The sequence below is a fragment of the Terrapene carolina genome, unplaced genomic scaffold (genome assembly GCF_002925995.2).
Source record: "Terrapene carolina triunguis isolate 2854851 unplaced genomic scaffold, T_m_triunguis-2.0 Scaffold112, whole genome shotgun sequence".
Taxonomy (NCBI): Eukaryota; Metazoa; Chordata; order Testudines; family Emydidae; genus Terrapene; species Terrapene triunguis.
The window spans coordinates 13,734,250-13,751,873 of record NW_020664463.1 but is presented as its reverse complement, the minus strand read 5'-3'; the positions used below and the strand labels follow the sequence as shown (position 1 = coordinate 13,751,873).

Here is a 17,624-nt window from a genome sequence, read left to right as displayed (position 1 = left end):
AGCCTGCACCCCTGAGCCTCTCCCCAACCCCCTGCCCCAGCCCTGATCCCTCCTTCCATTCTCCAAACCCCTCAATCCCAGCCTGAAGCACCCTCCTGCACCCCAAACCTCTCATCCCCAGCCCCATCCCGGAGCCTGCACCCCCTCCCGCACCCCTACCCCAATTCTGTGAGCTCTCGGGCCAAAAAGTTTGCCCACACCAATCTAGGTCCATGGAGATTTCAGGATGGAACTATTGTCAATCAAGATAAGCATGCCTTAAAATCAAAACTGTAAAACACTGTATAGTTGATGTGCACTTTTATTAAAAGCAAACCAATCCCACAAGATATTTCAGGCCAGATCTAATAAAATACTGTAAATAAAAAAAAGTCATTGAAAAGCTGTATGTTGTTGTAAGCTTGATCCAGGAATTTTGGCCAAATGCACTCTATAGAAATGTAAGTGTGCAATACTTCCTAAGTATGTCAACAACATTCAGAGGCTTTTTTTATTTTACTTTCACTCACCTTTCTCCATCCCCTCCCCGCACCAATAACTATCATGTTTATGTGGCAGCAACTTGAAGTTGGGCAGAGTTAGGTTCCCAGAAATTATTACAGCATTCCGCTCTGTAAAGGTCTCTGAACAAGACCTCAGCGATTGACGCAGATCATTTATACAGATCTTCTTGCAATCTCTTCCCAAAGAAACCAGTCTATTGTCAGTTTAGAACAAGAAGGTTTTTCAGGTCCTGACTCCTGAGGTTGAGTAACACAAATACATCCACAGGATATGGTCTCAATGGGTCTATTCTCGACAAAGTTATTTTTCAAAGCATTATGGCGCTAGTAGAGTAGCAAATATCATGTACAAAAGATCTAAATATAACCATAGGGATTACATTAGAAAAACCCATGTAAATGCTTACAAGAAAAGATCTGGGAAAGCGCACTTCCAAATGCTATTCTGGGAATCTCCATTTCCTGCTGCAAGGTTTCCAAGAAACTGGAGGCTACAACGTAAAGCTGAGGAAAAAGAACATGTTATCAGGAAATTCAGAGAGATATCAAAGATTAATAAACTCTGTGCAAATATCAATACATATCTATACTATGAAAGCCATCCATTTCAGAAAATTGAGACAACATTTATGTAGCTCTAAAACATATTTATAATACTATATATATTTTCCCCATATTTGCTTTTCTTATACAGTGAATTAATTTTGTACTCAAAAATTCCATAAAGCACATGATACACCCCAAAATGACAGATAAAACAAATCCTTTTTGGGGGGGGGGGGAACACTGGCTCACAATTTTATTGAATATGAACGATAGCCACTGCAGAGGAAGGGGTTGGGAAGAATGACCAATGGAAGTACAAGGACAGTAAGATTGCTGAAGGAAGGAGCAGCAGTTGCCACATTGCAATGGCCATTTTGTCTTTTCCATATTTGTGGTGGCTTTTTTCAGTATTTGATTACTGGGATGACAGCTCTGCTGGCTAATAGCAGAGAAGTCCATGCACATTCCCTGAACTGGCCATGAAACTAATTCTGAAGCTGCTAGCAGCTTCAGAAATACAGTTCTTGTCCCTCTCCAAATTTCTTCAGTCATGGGAAAATACACCAGCTCATTTCTCTACGTGTGGCGCCATAAACAAGAGACAGTAAATGGTGGTGGCGGCAGGGCTAATTATATTGCCTCAAATGGAATGGAGCCCTTCCTACCCTCAAATAAAATAGCAAAGTGGCCAACACCTCTGTACACCCAAGCAGATTTTGAATGGCAGGTTGCAAAGCTGTACCACCTGCCTACAAAGTTATGGACATGTGAACAAGGCTCCAAAGGGGCTGGAAGCATGTATGTCAGCCATGTACGTGACTACAGAACTAGTCTGTCCGTAAGCAGTGGACAAAACTACAGGTAGCACAGAATACTGATGACCACAATAAACATACAGTAGCAAAATACCAGTATTTATTTTCAAGTTCTTTCCATCCCTTATACCAGTTACATCCCTACCTCTCGAGAAGAGCTGGCAAAATACAGGGCATTTCCCAAAAACATTCAGGAATATGAATGGCCAGTTCAGTTCACTGTTATTCAGAAGGAAAATGTATATTTTGTTCATAGTAACTAGAAAAACTGTACTGCTGCACAGCAAGTGTAAGAGTAACGACCTTTATGTTGGATCATGAAACAACGTAACAAGATGGGGGAAAATATCATTTTAGATTATGAAAAATATATTGCAGCAGGTAGACTCTCAACAAGCAACCCCTGAAAACAATCTGATTCACTCATTACTGACTTTATTTGTAGGTAATACTCAACACCTTAAGGTTTCACTTCTGGGCTACGTCTGCACTTACAACTGTACATGGTTACCCGTGGGTTATGCCCCGTTGTCCACATATGAAGCATGTTCCTGAAGGAGTGCGCACAGTGCGAACATTTGCACACAAGGGATGTGGGTATGTGCACACCTCTGCTCCGGTATGGGTCCCAAGCTGTTCTACAGTGCAACGTGGATGGGAGCAAGAGGCGTGTACCAGGTCACGAGTACTGACAGTCCTCTAGAGCCACTCCCACAATGCACTGATCCCTTTGCTGCCTGACCCTTACCCAAAAGATATAAAGGTCCCTCCCACCATTGCCAATAGCACTGAACACTTCAGATCAGTTCTCCTGTGAACTCTGTTGATCAGCAGTGTCAATCATGGAGCATATTCCAAGAGCTGCAGCCTGTTCTCCGGAGCACACCCAGGTGGTGATCAATGTGTGGGCAGAGTAAACCATTCTCCACTGCTCTGCATGGGTCGGCAGGAACATACACCTATACCAGGACATTTCACAGAGGCTGGACGAGGCAGGCATTCACCAGACTCCATCCATGAGGCACCTCAGACTCCTGTAATGGATGGTAAAGGACTCCAAACAATCACTCCAGGAGGAGACCTAGCACATGCCCCTTCTACGATGAGCTGAACAGGGTGCTCTCCAGGGCTGCGAGTACAGAGCCTGAAGGGACTCATAACCCCTCCTCAACCCTGCCAGCCTCATGGCAAGGAGGCAGCAGGGGCCTAAGCCCCAGGAGACTCTGAGGAAGATAAGCATGTGATTCTGCACCTGTATCTAATGGACCCAATTGAGGAAAATCCCCAAGTAGCCTGAGGAGGACCCCAAGCTGCTGCAGGAACCGGAACCCAAGGCTGGTAAGTTACAATACACCCCACGTCCCCCTGAAAAATCCCCTCTTGCTCCGGTAATATATGCCTGAAACTCCCGCCCCAAACAACTATTCCCTCTTCTCCACTCTATTCCAACATGATCCCCAAACAAGATACAGATGTAAATCAATGACTTCATTTAAATCCTATGAATCACTATAAAGCATTTAGCAGTCTGTTATAGTCCCAACTAATGAGCAGTCACTGTGCCCGTGTCTGTGCATTTCTCAGCCAGTACAACAACAGTCTCTGGGCTGCGCAAACCAGGGGGAAAGGGAGGGAAGAGGCAGGTTCTGAAAGGGCCCAAGTGAGGAAAGAACAATTTTCTGATACCTGTGCAAAGACCCAACACCACCTCTCTCCCTCCCCACCAGTCTCTCTCCCCATAGAATGATAGCCATGTGGAAGGCAGATGTGTTTGCTGGGTTGCTTGCCTACAGGCCTACCTAAGTCTGGGAAGGGAAAGGGAACCATTTGGTTGTCTGAGGAATGTCATAGTGGTACGTTCTGCCTGTGACCATTTCAGATATTTATTACCAATCCCAGTCTCTGGTGAGTAGCCTCTTCTCCCCCCAAGCCACTCTGCTTCTCCCAGTTTCTGCAGGGGTGGGTGAATCATGCACTTCAGCAGTTGCTCAAACACAGTGCCGTGCCTTTTGGCAGTGGAGAGGCAATTGGCTTGCGGTGATGATTCAAAAAATTCAGGGAGGAAAATATAGTTGAGGTCTGATTCGGTTTATCTGCCCCTTTCAATGCTCTTTGCTGGACACAGGGGCCAGACTTTCTGTCAAGGCCAGGGCTCTGGAGGACTGGCTCGTTGCCATTGACAGAAGGGCTATGGCTACACTATAGAGCTTACAGCGGCACAGCTGTACCAATGCAGCTGCAGCGCTGCTAGTGCAGATGCTCTAAGCCAATGAGAGAGAGCTCTCCCATCGACTTAATTACACCAGCCCCCCCCCACCCCACCCCCGAGCGGCGGTGTCAAGGTTCCTTCCCCACTCTGAACTTTAGGGTATAGATGTGGGGACCTGCATGAAAACTTCTAAGCTTAACTACCAGCTTAGATTTGGTTTTGCTGCCACCACTCCCAAGTGCTAACTCCCTTCCTTGGGTAGCCTTGAGAGACTCCTCCACCAATTTCCTGGTGAACACCGATCCAAACCCTTGGATCTTAACACAAGGAGAATTTAACCATTCCCCCTCCTTTCCCCCCACCAGTTCCTGGTGAGTCCAGATCCAACCCCTTGGATCTTAAAACAAGGAAAAATCAATCAGGTTCTTACAAGAAGGCTTTTAATTAAAGAAAAGGTAAAAATCATCTCTGTAAAATCAGGATGGAAAATAACTTTACAGGGTAATCAGATTCAAAGAACCCAGAGGAACCCCCTCTAGCCTTAGGTTCAAAGTTACAGCAAACAGAGATAAACACTCTAGCAAAAGGTACATTTACAAGTTGAGAAAACAAAGATAAACCTAACACGCCTTGCCTGGCTGTTACTTACAAGTTTGAACTATGAAAGACTTGTTCAGAAAGATTTGGAGAGCATGGATTGATGTCTGGTCCCTCTTAGTCCCAAGAGGGAACAACCCCCAAAAACAAAGAGCACAAACAAAAACCTTCCCCCCACCAAGATTTGAAAGTATCTTGTCCCCTTATTGGTCCTTTGGGTCAGGTGTCAGCCAGGTTACCGGAGCTTCTTAACCCTTTACAGGTAAAATGATTTTGGAGTCTCTGGCCAGAAGGGATTTTATAGTATTGTACACAGGAGGGCTGCTACCCTTCCCTTTATAGTTATGACAGGTGGTAACTAAGTCAGTGAAAGAAGCTCTCCCGCCGACTTAGCGCTGTCTACACAGGTGCTTAGGTCTGCGTAACTCAAATCAGTTGCAGGGGGTGACTTATTCACATCCCTGAGTGACGCAAGTTATACTGCTGTACGTGGTAATGTGGACATAGCCAAGGAGTCAGACGCAGCTTGGGTTCCCTTCAGGCAAGGGAGGATTGTGCTCTAAGGCAGGAGCAGGCAATGATGAACTGTTTCATGGAGAGGGAGTACATCAAGAGGGAATGGGACCATGCACTCATGCAATCACGGGTACAACTGGTGGGAGAACACTTTTGGGTCCTGACCACCACTGTGGCTGCTGCTTCTCTCCAGGGACAGGCAACACCTTTTTCTCTTCCTCTTCCTCCTCCTGGGATCCAGGCTCCTGCTGAGGCACTGAATCCCCCCACTACCCTTGCTGAGGAGCAGCATCATGGACAGGCAGCACACCCTTCTGCACCGGCACCTGAAATCCCTATCATGTGGAACCCTCCATAGCATGCAGGAGGGGAATGATGAGCCCAAGTCAGTTTCTATAACCCAGCCTGTGTTTGGTCTCCAAACTCCACAAAGGCTCCATCCCAGTTTGTCTCCCCACACAATATTATGCAGCCAACCCCCCTTGTCACAGCAATAGGGTGGTTAAGGGCAAGGGTACATCTCCACAGACAGTAACGTATCAAAGGGGTAGCCATGTTAGTCTGTATCCACAAAAACGAGGAGTCCAGTGACACCTTAAAGACAGATTTATTTGGGCATAAGCTTTTGTGGGTAAAAACCCACTTCTTCAGATGCATGGAGTGAAATTTACAGATACAAGCATAAATATACTGGCACACAAAGACGAGGGAGTTACCTTACAAGTAGAGAACCAGTGTTGACAAGGCCAATTCAGTCAGGGTGGATGTGGTCCACTCCCAATAGTTGATGAGGAGGTGTCTATACCAAGAGAGGGGAAATTGCTTTTGTAGTGAGCCAGCCACTCACAGTCCCTATTCAAGCCCAAATTAATGGTGTTAAGTTTGCACATGAATTGTAGCTCTGCAGTTTCTCTTTGAAGTCTGTTTTTTAGTTGAAGGATGGCTACTTTTAAATCTGTTATTTAAACCTTCAAGTCAGCAGCACTGCTAGGGGTACCCGCATGGCCCCACAGTATGCCAACATTTTTATGGCTGACTTAGAACAACGCTTCCTCAGCTCTCGTCCCCTAGCGCCCCTCCTCTACTTGTGCTACATTGATGACATCTTCATCATATGGACCTACGGGAAGGAGGCCCTTGAAGAATTCCACCTGGATTTCAACAATTTCCACCCCACCATCAACTTCAGCCTGGAGCAGTCCACACAAGAGATCCACTTCCTGGACACTACAGTGCAAGTAAGTGATGGTCACATAAATACCACCCTATACGGGAAACCTACTGACCACTGTACTTACCTACATGCCTCCAGCTTCCATCCAGGAAACATCACATGATCCATTGTCTACAGCCAAGCCCTAAGATACAACAGCATTTGCTCCAATCCCTCAGACAGAGACAAAAACCTATAAGATCTTTATCAAGCATTCTTAAAACTACAATACCCACCTGGGGAAGTGAGGAAACAGTTTGACAGAGCGAGATTGGTACCCAGAAGTCACCTACTACAGGACAGGCCCAACAAGGAAAACAACAGAACACCACTGGCCATCACATATAGCCCCCAGCTAAAACCTCTCCAGCACATCATCAACGATCTACAAACTATCCTGGAAAACTATCCATCACACTCTCAGACCTTGGGAGGCAGGCCAGTCCTCGCTTACAGATAGCCCCCCAACCAGAAGCAAATATTCACCAGCAACACACCACCAAACCACAGAAACACTAATCCAGGAACCAATCCCTGTAACAAACCCCGTTGCCTACTCTGTCCCCATATCTACTCTAGCGACACCATCAGAGGACCCAACCACATCAGCCACACCATCAGGGGCTCGTTCACCTGCACATCTACTAATGTGATATATGCCATCATGTGCCAGCAATGCCCCTCTGCCATGTACATTGGCCAAACCAGACAGTCTCTACATAAAATAAATGGACATAAATCAGACATCAGGAATGGTAATATACAAAACCCAGAAGGAGAACTCTTCAATCTCCCTGGACAGTCAATAACAGATTTAAAAGTAGCCATCCTTCAACAAAAAACTTAAAAAACAGACTTCAAAGAGAAACTGCAGAGCTACAATTCATTTGCAAACTTAACACCATTAATTTGGGCTTAAATAAGGACAGAGTGGCTGGCTCACTACAAAAGCAATTTTACCTCTCTTGGTATAGACACCTCTTCATCAATTATTGGGAGTGGACCACATCCACCTTAACTGAATTGGCCTTGTCAACACTGGTTCTCCACTTGTAAGGTAACTCCCTTGTCTTCATGTGCCAGTATATTTAAGCCTGTATCTGTAATTTTCACTCCATGCATCTGAAGAAGTGTGGGGGTTTTACTCACGAAACCCTATGCCCAAATAAATCTGTTAGTCTTGAAAGGTGCCACCGGACAGACAGTAATGTTTGCCCACTTCTCAAGGAATTTGATCAGGTGTTTTGATCATTTGTTCCCATCACAAACCGTCACAAGCTCTATGTTTGATACACGTCTGTAAATAAAAAGTTACTGTTCACTTCACTTGGATGTGCACCTTGCTTTCCAAGCATGAGTAACATGATAATTCCCATACATTTGGGATGGGGCAGCAGGACTGATTTCTGTAAATGTGTGGTGCTACAGAAATGCAATGAATTCAGTCCTACCCACCATCCTTCCTTCCCCAACCATAAATTTCCTTCTGTAAAAACAAAAAACAAAAACAACACACACAAAAACAGGGTTCATGACAATGAACTGAACTGTAAAATACCTGTTGCTGTCCAAAGCACCAGAATGAAAATCAGAAGAGATCTTAACTGAAGCATCTTTATGGCTTTGTTAACGACTTAACTGACAATACAGACAAAAGAAACAGAAGTAAATTAACACCGAAGATATCTGCTTTTACAACTCCTCCACCCACACCAAACAGTCACCATTTGCAACCCTGGGAGTAATTCATGCATAGCTCCTGACAAATGCTGTGAGCAACAGTGCCAGAAAACACTGGGAAGAAGAAATGTGCAAAACCCCTCCCAAAACGTTACAGAACCATTTTTAAATTAAATGACGTTAACAATGCTTAACTGTTCTCCATAAAAGCACCCTAAAACAGAGTTATTAACATATAACCAACACAATGCTCAATGATGGCATTACATTGCATATACACTCTCCGCAGCACAAAACCATGACCAAAGGTGTTAACCTTGAAAGCCCTCACCCAATAGTCAGTTAATACATTAGCATCAGCTACTAGATCGAGACCCACAGAAAGATGTTACAACACAAGTACATGGCAATGCTCTATTGAGCTTTTCCAGCAGCACCACACAGTGTCACAATACTGTCCTTCGGAACAGTCCCAAGTCACCTTCTGGCTCCACACTGATCCACAATGTGCAAGCAAATGGCATAACGAGTTTACCTGGCCCATCGAGAACCAGGAGCAGCGTGGGATCTGGCTGGCTTTATCGACTTTGAAAACCAGATCTGTCCTGTGCCCACTTGCTCTAGAAGTATTCCCCTTTAGCCTCAGAAATGTTGTACAAGGCACCGCACGCCACCATAATGCAAATCACATTGGCTACACTGGCATCCAGACAAACCCATAGGCATTGCCAACAAGCTTTCAGATGCCCAAAGACGCACTCCACCAGCATTCTGCAGCTATAGTTGAGGTGGCAATATCAGGGTATGGCTTCATGACCCACTCCTAATGTGGCTATGTGGGGTCCCACAAAATAAATGTGGGGACAGAAACACCATGCAGACCCACATTGTTTTGCAGGGGAAAGTCCCTTCCTCCACGATGTGGTACAATCCTGACCTCCTGAGCAACCTGGCATTAGGACCCTTCCCGTGTGTGCAGTGTTGGTGTTCATGAACCAATCCCTGTGGTCCACACTAAGCCTTGGAAAATGAGTGACTAGTAACCATGAATTCACTGGCCCCTTTCGGTGGAAAAAAAAATTCTGGAATATGGGTTCTGTCAACGGCCCCAGCATAGTTCGGAAAACTCATTTTCTGAAATCCCACTATAATTTCAGGGACTTTGGTTATGGCAACGACCCATGGGCAGGTAAGAGTATTGATAGCATGGCAAACCTGTATAACCATCACCGCAACAGTTGACTTCCCAACCCTGAACTAGTTTTCATCTGACTGGTAGTTGTCAGGTATGGCCAACTTCCAAAGAGCAATAGCCACCCACATCTGCACAGGTATGGGTTTCCAAAAATGAATGCTCTGAAGCTCAAGGGTTGGTGCAAGCTGCTCGCACAACTCCTTGAAGATCTTGAAGATCTGGTTTGGAAGTTCTGCAGCTGCTGGCTATCGTTCCAGATTTCCAAAGCCATGTGGTCCCACCACACAGTGCTGGTTCTCCACCCACGTGCCTATCATTGCAATCTCGGCATTCAATACATTTGTTCCATTGGACTCCACTGGATTTTTATTTACCTTCTCAGTCAGCTATCTTAGGTGTCTCAAATTTTTCTGGACTCATTCCATCCAGTACATGATCTTTTGTCTTGAAAGTAGGAGCGGAACCACATCATCATGGACTTGCTCCATGTCTTCAACAGAGTCTGGCAGAAGGGAGAGATGACTGGGAGCTGCCATCGCTAAATGTGTAAAGGCAGTGTACAGCAATGGCTCTCAACCTTTCCAGACTACTGTAACCCTTTCAGGAGCCTGATTTGTCTTGCATACCCACAAGTTCCACCTCACTTAAAAACTACTTGCTTACAAAATCAGACATAAAAATACAAAAGTGGCACAGCAAACTATTACTGAAAAATTGCTTACTTTTTCATTTTTACCGTATAATTATAAAATAAATCAATTGGAATATAAATATTGTACTCACATTCCAGTGTACAGTATATATATAGAGCAGTATACACAAGTCATTGTCTGTATGAAATTTTCGTTTGTACTGACTTAGCTAACGCTTTTTATGTAGACTGTTGTAAAACTAGGTCAATATCTAGATGAGTTGATGTATCCCCTGGAAGACCTCTGTGTACCCACAGGGGTACATGTACCACTGGTTGAGAACCACTGGTGTACAGTACCAGCAACGTACATCAAGTCAGTTCCCACTGTCACCGGTGACACACTCTGGGATACTGTCCCTGAAATGGTAGCACTACCTTCGTGTACTGAAAAAGGGCAGTGTGGACATGTATATATACACACCTATGCACAGTGTATATCCATTCCCAGCACAGCATATGTGGACACTCAGTGCAGGTACAGGGTACATGTGCTAGCAGTACATGGACAAGTATCCCAGGGAAGCACCCAAATGTACAGAACCAATACACTAAGTAAATTTGTCTCCAGCTTTAGCACTACTTTGTGTGTTTAGCATGCTAGATTTCTACTATTGTTACAGAAGAATTATTCCAGATTCCCAAGATATTTCATCATGCAAGTTAATATCCAAGACCCCCCCCCCCCACCCCAAAAAGCCAAAAGATGTAAATTAATAAAAAATGAGAATGTCAACCCACAAAGCCCACAAAATTAAAACATACCCTTTTGGCAGTATTGACAAGCTCTCAATAGCTTGGCCTTTATTATAGGTTGGCCCAGAAACTTAAAATTAAATATTCAAATGAAGTTTAACAGATATTACAAACAGTGGCCTACTGCAGGTAGTGGGAGCATAGATTGCCAGGTTTTGAAAACGTAAAATTCAGAATCTCTTTGAAAGGTGCTGTTCCACCGGGCAACCAGATTTCCTAAAGAAGTTTGGGCACATCTCCCCTTGGGAACAAATAGAAACCAAGCCTAAAATGGGGCCACTTGGGCTCAAGGAATAGTAATTTTATTTTTAATGTCTAAAATTTGTGTATTCCTTATGTAATGCATTTTTAAATACATCTTCTCATTAAACGTTGAGTTTTAAATCTCTATCCTCCTCTTTTCCTGCACATCTGCATTTCTTATTTTCTGACTAGCATTAAGCTTCCACTTTTCTCATCCATCTGGCTTACTTCCTCCTGAGTCAGAACTTTGCTAAAGTACAGCAAGTATAGAAGTACTACTCTTCTAGGGAAAATTGCATGGGAGGGCTTCTCGGCTAGCAGAAACCACCAAGGAGATGGATACTGGGGAAACATTTGCAAATCTGTTGGTGAAGTCAGATAATACTGTGCTAAGAGGAGAACTACTCTGAGGAACATATAAGTAATTTTGTTGCTCTCTGGTTTTTTAATGAAGGTGTGGGGCGATGCATCCCAATTCATTTCATTTTGACCATTATAGACTAAGCTGCGATATGGATTGATAAGCTAGGAAAAGTTAGAAGAAACTTTTCTAACGTTCTGTTCTTAAGAAACTGAATTGCTATGGACATGTTTTGGATATGGTCACGAACACCCAGGAACTATTCAGCAATCAACACACTTAAATCACAGTCCACACACAGCTGATGAATAACTTGTTTTAACATTGTCTTCGCTTTCTCAAGTTCTTCTTGGAATTGGGAAAGTATAGGGGAAGCATACAGCTGATGAACAGATCACATTTTATGTATGACTTAGAAAGAATCCAGTAGTGGTAAAAACATATTCTAATTGGTAAAATAAGTAGGCATGACACAGAATACACACAAGTAGCAGAAATGTGGATTAAATCAATGCCATTTTTCATAGCCAAGCAGCAAAATGAGAAGCCCTGATCCTGCAAACTTTTACTAATGAAAATAATCCACACTCACGAGTAATCCCATTGACTGCACTAAAAAGGTATACTTCGGTTGACACTCAAGTCAATGGAACTACTTTGAGAGTAAGGATTATTCAAAATTGTAATTATAGTTATAGAGTCAGGACCATTACCAGTGATTCTACACAATAGTTTAACACAGCAAATGAAGAATACTATAAACCTATCCCATTTAAACTAATGGGAAATTTTCAGGAGGCAAAAATGTAATTACCCCCGCTTGAAATCTAGCCGTGGCACTGGGTTTAATAGGCCTACTATTTGAAAACTTTGGATTTTAAGGCACAGAATGTCAGAAATTCCATTTTATGTCTCATCTGAAAGATGGATATCAAGCCTCCAAAATACACTGTCAACAGCTAGTACTTAATTTCTCTTACAATATTGAGAATCCAGAGACTTGGCTAACAAATTTAGCTGGGATACCAGCACCACCAAGAAATACTATGGTTGTACGTGCCTTTCTAGTACTGGCAGGCAAAACGAACCTCACAAGTTACATCTATTGCTCCTAAAACATCCATCTCCAGCGGTGTCAAGCACTTTCTTCGTCATATGAAAACAGGGTTTAGTCACGCTACATCTGAAATGACAAACGTGTTTTGACCTCTAAGAATCAACATGGTACAAGATCAAACAGACACAAAGTATGTTTGGTATACCAGTGTATGATATTACCAGGAATTTTTTTCCAGCTCAGTAATTCTGGAACTGAGAACATCTGAAAAAGACTAGCTATGCTTGTGTAACATGCTTGTAATGTGTGTGTTGCATCTCTCTCTCTCTCTCGCTCTCTCTAATAGAAAGGCTATGTAGAAGATAAATCGCCTACTATTGCTGCCAGCTAATGGAATTATTCCTTTAACTCAAGACGCCTGTGCTATGGTACTGACAGTCTTGGGTTTAAAAACCCAGCTGATGAAACAAGGTGGAAGCCATTATGTTGGGCATACTTTTTATTTTTTTAAAGGAGCATTGTACTAACAACAGTGAAAGATTTTCCCCAACTTTTAGCTTCCATGCTGGGGGTGAGGTTGATTCTATACCCAGCTATAACTGCATCAGGCTTGATTGCTGTACCACGCTGATGAGTCACTAGATGAAACATCCACAGATGCCGAAATGGACTGAATAAAACATAGCGAAACGAGAAGTCTGAAAGCAAATTGGAAAGCAACTAGTCTGACTTCATTACAATCTATCTTAGCTAAAAAAAAGTTTCCCCATGCAATAAACCATGGGTTTTTATAAAAACAAAAAAAGTGTATTTCACTTTTTCCTGAAAACGAATGGGCCTTTAGGCAGCTAAAAATAAAACTCCACCCTCTGTTTCCAATTGCATTAGCTAGCATTTGGGAGAGACTACTCATGTAAGATACACATCACATTTATAAAACACATTATTTTCCTAACAGCAATATACTTGAGAAGGGCTTCAATTCCTCCCACAAACACTGGTGTCCATAGGCATTGTCTTTAACAAATAATTTTGTGGCTGTGGGTACAGCTAAATTTTAATTTTAAAAACCTAACCGTGTGTGTGGTCGAAGAGACTATTTTTAACTTGATGGTCAACCACTACGAAATTACATGTGCTGCGATGTCACTTTTGATACATGGATAAACCCTATTTCAGAAAAGATTTTTTTCCATTGTGATTTAAAGGTTCCTATAAATGGAGAATATGCTCTGGCAAATGCAAAGACTCAGCAATATGCGAAAGTTTCATGAGGACACTGCATCCTTGGGGAGAACTGTCTAGTTTCTATAGAAATCTCTTTGCAGAACAGGGCAACAAATCAAATTAGGTATAACCATAAAACAGCCTTTCCATTCTTAATGAACCTTAATATCTGGATATGTTGTCAGGACTCAAAACACAATCTATCATATGTGTGAAGATCAGATATATCTAATTATATAGCAGATTCCTGCCCCATCAGCATGTTTCATAGATTATAAAGCCAGAAGGGATCATTAATATATAGTCTGACTTAATGTATAAGACGAACCACAGGACTTCTCTGAATTAATTCCTAACTGAACTAGAGCATATCTTTTAGAAAAACATACAAATCTTAAATTTTAAAATTGCCAGTGATGGAGAATCCACCACAATCCTTGATAAGTTTCTCCAGTGGTTAATGTTCAATTCTCTCAAACTTATTCCAGTTGTCCAACACCTCTCTGAGATCTCCACTTTGCTCATCTGCTCCAGGACTCTATGATCACATGCACATTTAACCAAGCTCTAGCAAAAGAGTATTATTTTTTATTTATATCACAGTAGTATCCAGAAGGCGCATAGTGCTAGGAGTTATACAAAACACATATTTGTGGCCCAGATCCCACAATCAACTGCTTCCATATGCAGCTCATTGCAGGGTCAGGTCCTGTATTGGTGAAATTGTGGTCCCACTAAAGTCAATGTATGTTTTGCCATTAACTTCAATGGAGCCATCATTTCACCCATTACAGTTAAAAAGGTTAGCTTGCATATTAGATTGGTTTACTTTAGCACCATAAGAATAAGAGATAATATTTCCAACAAGTTTGTTATTTAGTTTAAGGGTAGAAAGTTAAAGAGCTGTTTAGCAGCTTTTACTTGGGCAGCAAATAGATTACCGGTAATCATTTTTGTTCAAAGTGGAATGCAGTTTTACTCAGAATATCTTTTTTGAACCAATTCTCCAGTGTACAACCATTAGATAACTATACATTTTATTTCAAACAGCACACTTCTTTCACCACTTTTGCAATAATATTTTTAAAATGTTTATAGGCACACAATGTTACAGTTTTATGCCAACTGTACACAAATGGAAGCTACTTCCTGGTTGCTAAATATATTAAATACTTTCAGAATTATTACTATTACAACTTAACATGCTATGGAAAGGGCCTTATTTACAGAGAATGGGTGCTCAATCACTTTTATCTCTTTGGAAAAATCTGACTGTACTTTACAGTTGAAGAGATATCATTTGGGGCCAAATGGAGACATCGGCTATCCCTTCTGTCTGTTGAGATATACAACAGAGTACTTGATCAGCTATTTGCAAGTATGCTGCACAATAGGTATTTTCCCTTTCTTTTTAATACATATTTTAATAAATATCAAGCCATTCAGCCAGTGAATTAGTCCAACCATCCGAAGATGATATATACAGATACAAAAATATAACCATGTAAGTCAATCGACTACATTCCTACAACTGCAATATTCCTGCCTATCATGAGGCTTACCTAACTGGGGCTCAAAGTTAGGGTTAAACATCAAATAAAAGTTTTGTTAACATCTGTTTACTGGCTTATTATTAGCTATCCAAGATAACGTAAATATTATATTATGTTGCTCTCTTATACATTAGACAGTCAACTTAAAAAGGTTGAGGGTCTATACTAATATTGAATTTGGATCCCTTGAGATCTTACTAGACATTAATTTTAGTCACCTGTGAACCTTTCAAATGAGAATAGGTATGAAATTTTAGTTTGCCTACTTGCAGTTATCTGTAGATACTGGTAGCATGTTTGTTGACAAGTTGCCATTGCTGGAAAAATGTGACCTGAGAACACTGCATAAGGTGTAGACATCTAATGCTAAATAAATGTTAGTTTCCACCACTGTCATCCGGTTATTGACTTGTTCCCTTGTGGCTGCAAGTTAAAGCAACTTCCAGTCATAAAGAGTTATTTGCCTCTTCACCACCATGAATCATACCACAAATACTGATGAAAATGTATTTTCCTTGGAAAACAGTCTGTCTAGACTACTCAGATTGGATGTACAATACATATGTGGGCCTGTCATTTAAACTGATTAAAATACATAAAGTGCTTAACATTCTATTTCTGTAAATGAAATTAATGGATAGCAACTGATTACTCTTCTTCATTGACTACACTGCACTTGCTCCAATGCAGAATGTTGAACAATTTTTACCATCTCTGGAATATAGAGAATGTTGAGCTTAACAGATTTCTCTCTTGCCTCCAAAGGAAAATAATTTTTTAATTTTAAGTTTTTCCTTCCCAATAATATGTAAGCTATAATGCTCATAGAACACATGTACAGTGTCAGGACAATGGTCCTCCAACTGGAAAAGCAATGGCTGGGCAGAATATCACATTTTTATTATAACAATTCATTCTAACCTTACCAAAAATGAGACTTTGCCTTTAGGTTTTTTTAAAATCATATTATAATTTAATACAGTATTTTAAAACTAAGTGAATTTGAAAAAGCTGGAAGCAATCAATTGAAGATAAATATACTTAAAATTTACTGGAAAGAGACAAATAGTTCACATTGGGTCAATCTAATGTCAATTAATTAACCTGCAAGATCTCATAATGCTAGATTTAAAAACAACAACAACAAAAAACAACTGTTTACCAGTATAAGGTTCAGCTCTCCAGCAGGCACACATAATTTTGTACAGCATTAACAACAAAAGACATTAAACATAGTAACAGAAGTGTGTTTGGGATTTTCAAAGCTAACAAAGTTATTGCATACTGAATCTCTGGTGTTTTAAAAATCACATTTTTCTCTTTTTGAAAAATGCTTCCAATGTTCTTTATCATAGACCGTTCTCTATAATTAAAGAACTGGGGAACAACAGATGGAATTCCTCTTATGTCCCCATAAGTAGTGGAAATACATTCTTGGGAATACTCTCTTCTAAAGTGAAGCACGTGCGTAAGTGTTTGCAAGCTTGGGGCCTATATTTATAGACTTTCTATTCATATTAGAATATTTAAACGCTTTTTCTTTATTCAACCTAAAATTTAAGTCTACACCCAGTCAAGAGCATCTCTTTAAAAAATTGTTGCATGAAATCAGCAGCCTCAAAGCACTTGGAAGTCTCAACCTGGATTTAAATCATTCCAAGAAATCAAGAAAATAATTAAGAGGATTGACCAACCACTGTGTGTTATTCATGGTATGAAACCATGACATAATACTACACAATACAGAGTATGGATCAAAAAACTAGATTAACATGTAGAATGCCAGCCAGGAAGAACAGTAGTTTCCCATCCTTTATTTTTGGTGGCATATTGCATGTAAGTATTAATTAATTTAAGCCTAATTTCAAATAATTTAAAGTTTATTTTTCTATTTAAGCTGTTAATTGTCAGTTTTCAGTCGTTCTCCGACAAGATGGATTAGATTTATTTTATTTTCTGTCTGGGATTACTTCTGTTGAAAGTCAGTACTTATTTATTTACCTTTGCACACGTGGATTGTTTTAGCACCCAACACAATGAGGCCAATCCAATTTTGCCCTTTCAGCACAACCACAATATAAATGTTTACTAATGATATTTTATATTCCAAGACTGTTATATTAGTATTGATTTGATACATGCAGATATGTGCAGAAAAATAACTGACTACCAAAAAAGGAGTTTGCTTTTTTAATTCTCTATTCCCAAGCGGAAAAACAAATAATTGGTTTCACATATTTATACATCCACACACCTTCCTTAAATCACAGCCCTGTTAACTGGCATGCCTATTTAGGACATAATTCTGAGATAAATTGAAGGCATTCAACCACTCATAAGATCAAACTCTTAATTGGAGCCACAGCCAGGGAACAGATTCAGTAATAAACGTTTCAGTGACTCCAAACAATGGATAAGTGGCACACCCAGTTTGTTTAAATGATGCATGTCAGAGTTACCTG

General features: G+C 41.2%; 1 protein-coding gene across 3 annotated transcripts in view; it reads right to left on the bottom strand.

Moving 5' to 3' along the window:
• Positions 1–17,624, bottom strand: part of ATXN10 (ataxin 10) — a 171,568-nt gene that overhangs the window by 112,179 nt on the left and 41,765 nt on the right. For all 3 annotated transcript variants that reach the window (XM_026652251.2, XM_026652250.1, XM_026652249.1), the window contains exon 4: positions 911–1,007. In XM_026652251.2, coding sequence (XP_026508036.1) covers positions 911–1,007 — 97 coding nt within the window. The remainder of the gene's footprint in view (positions 1–910; positions 1,008–17,624) is intronic.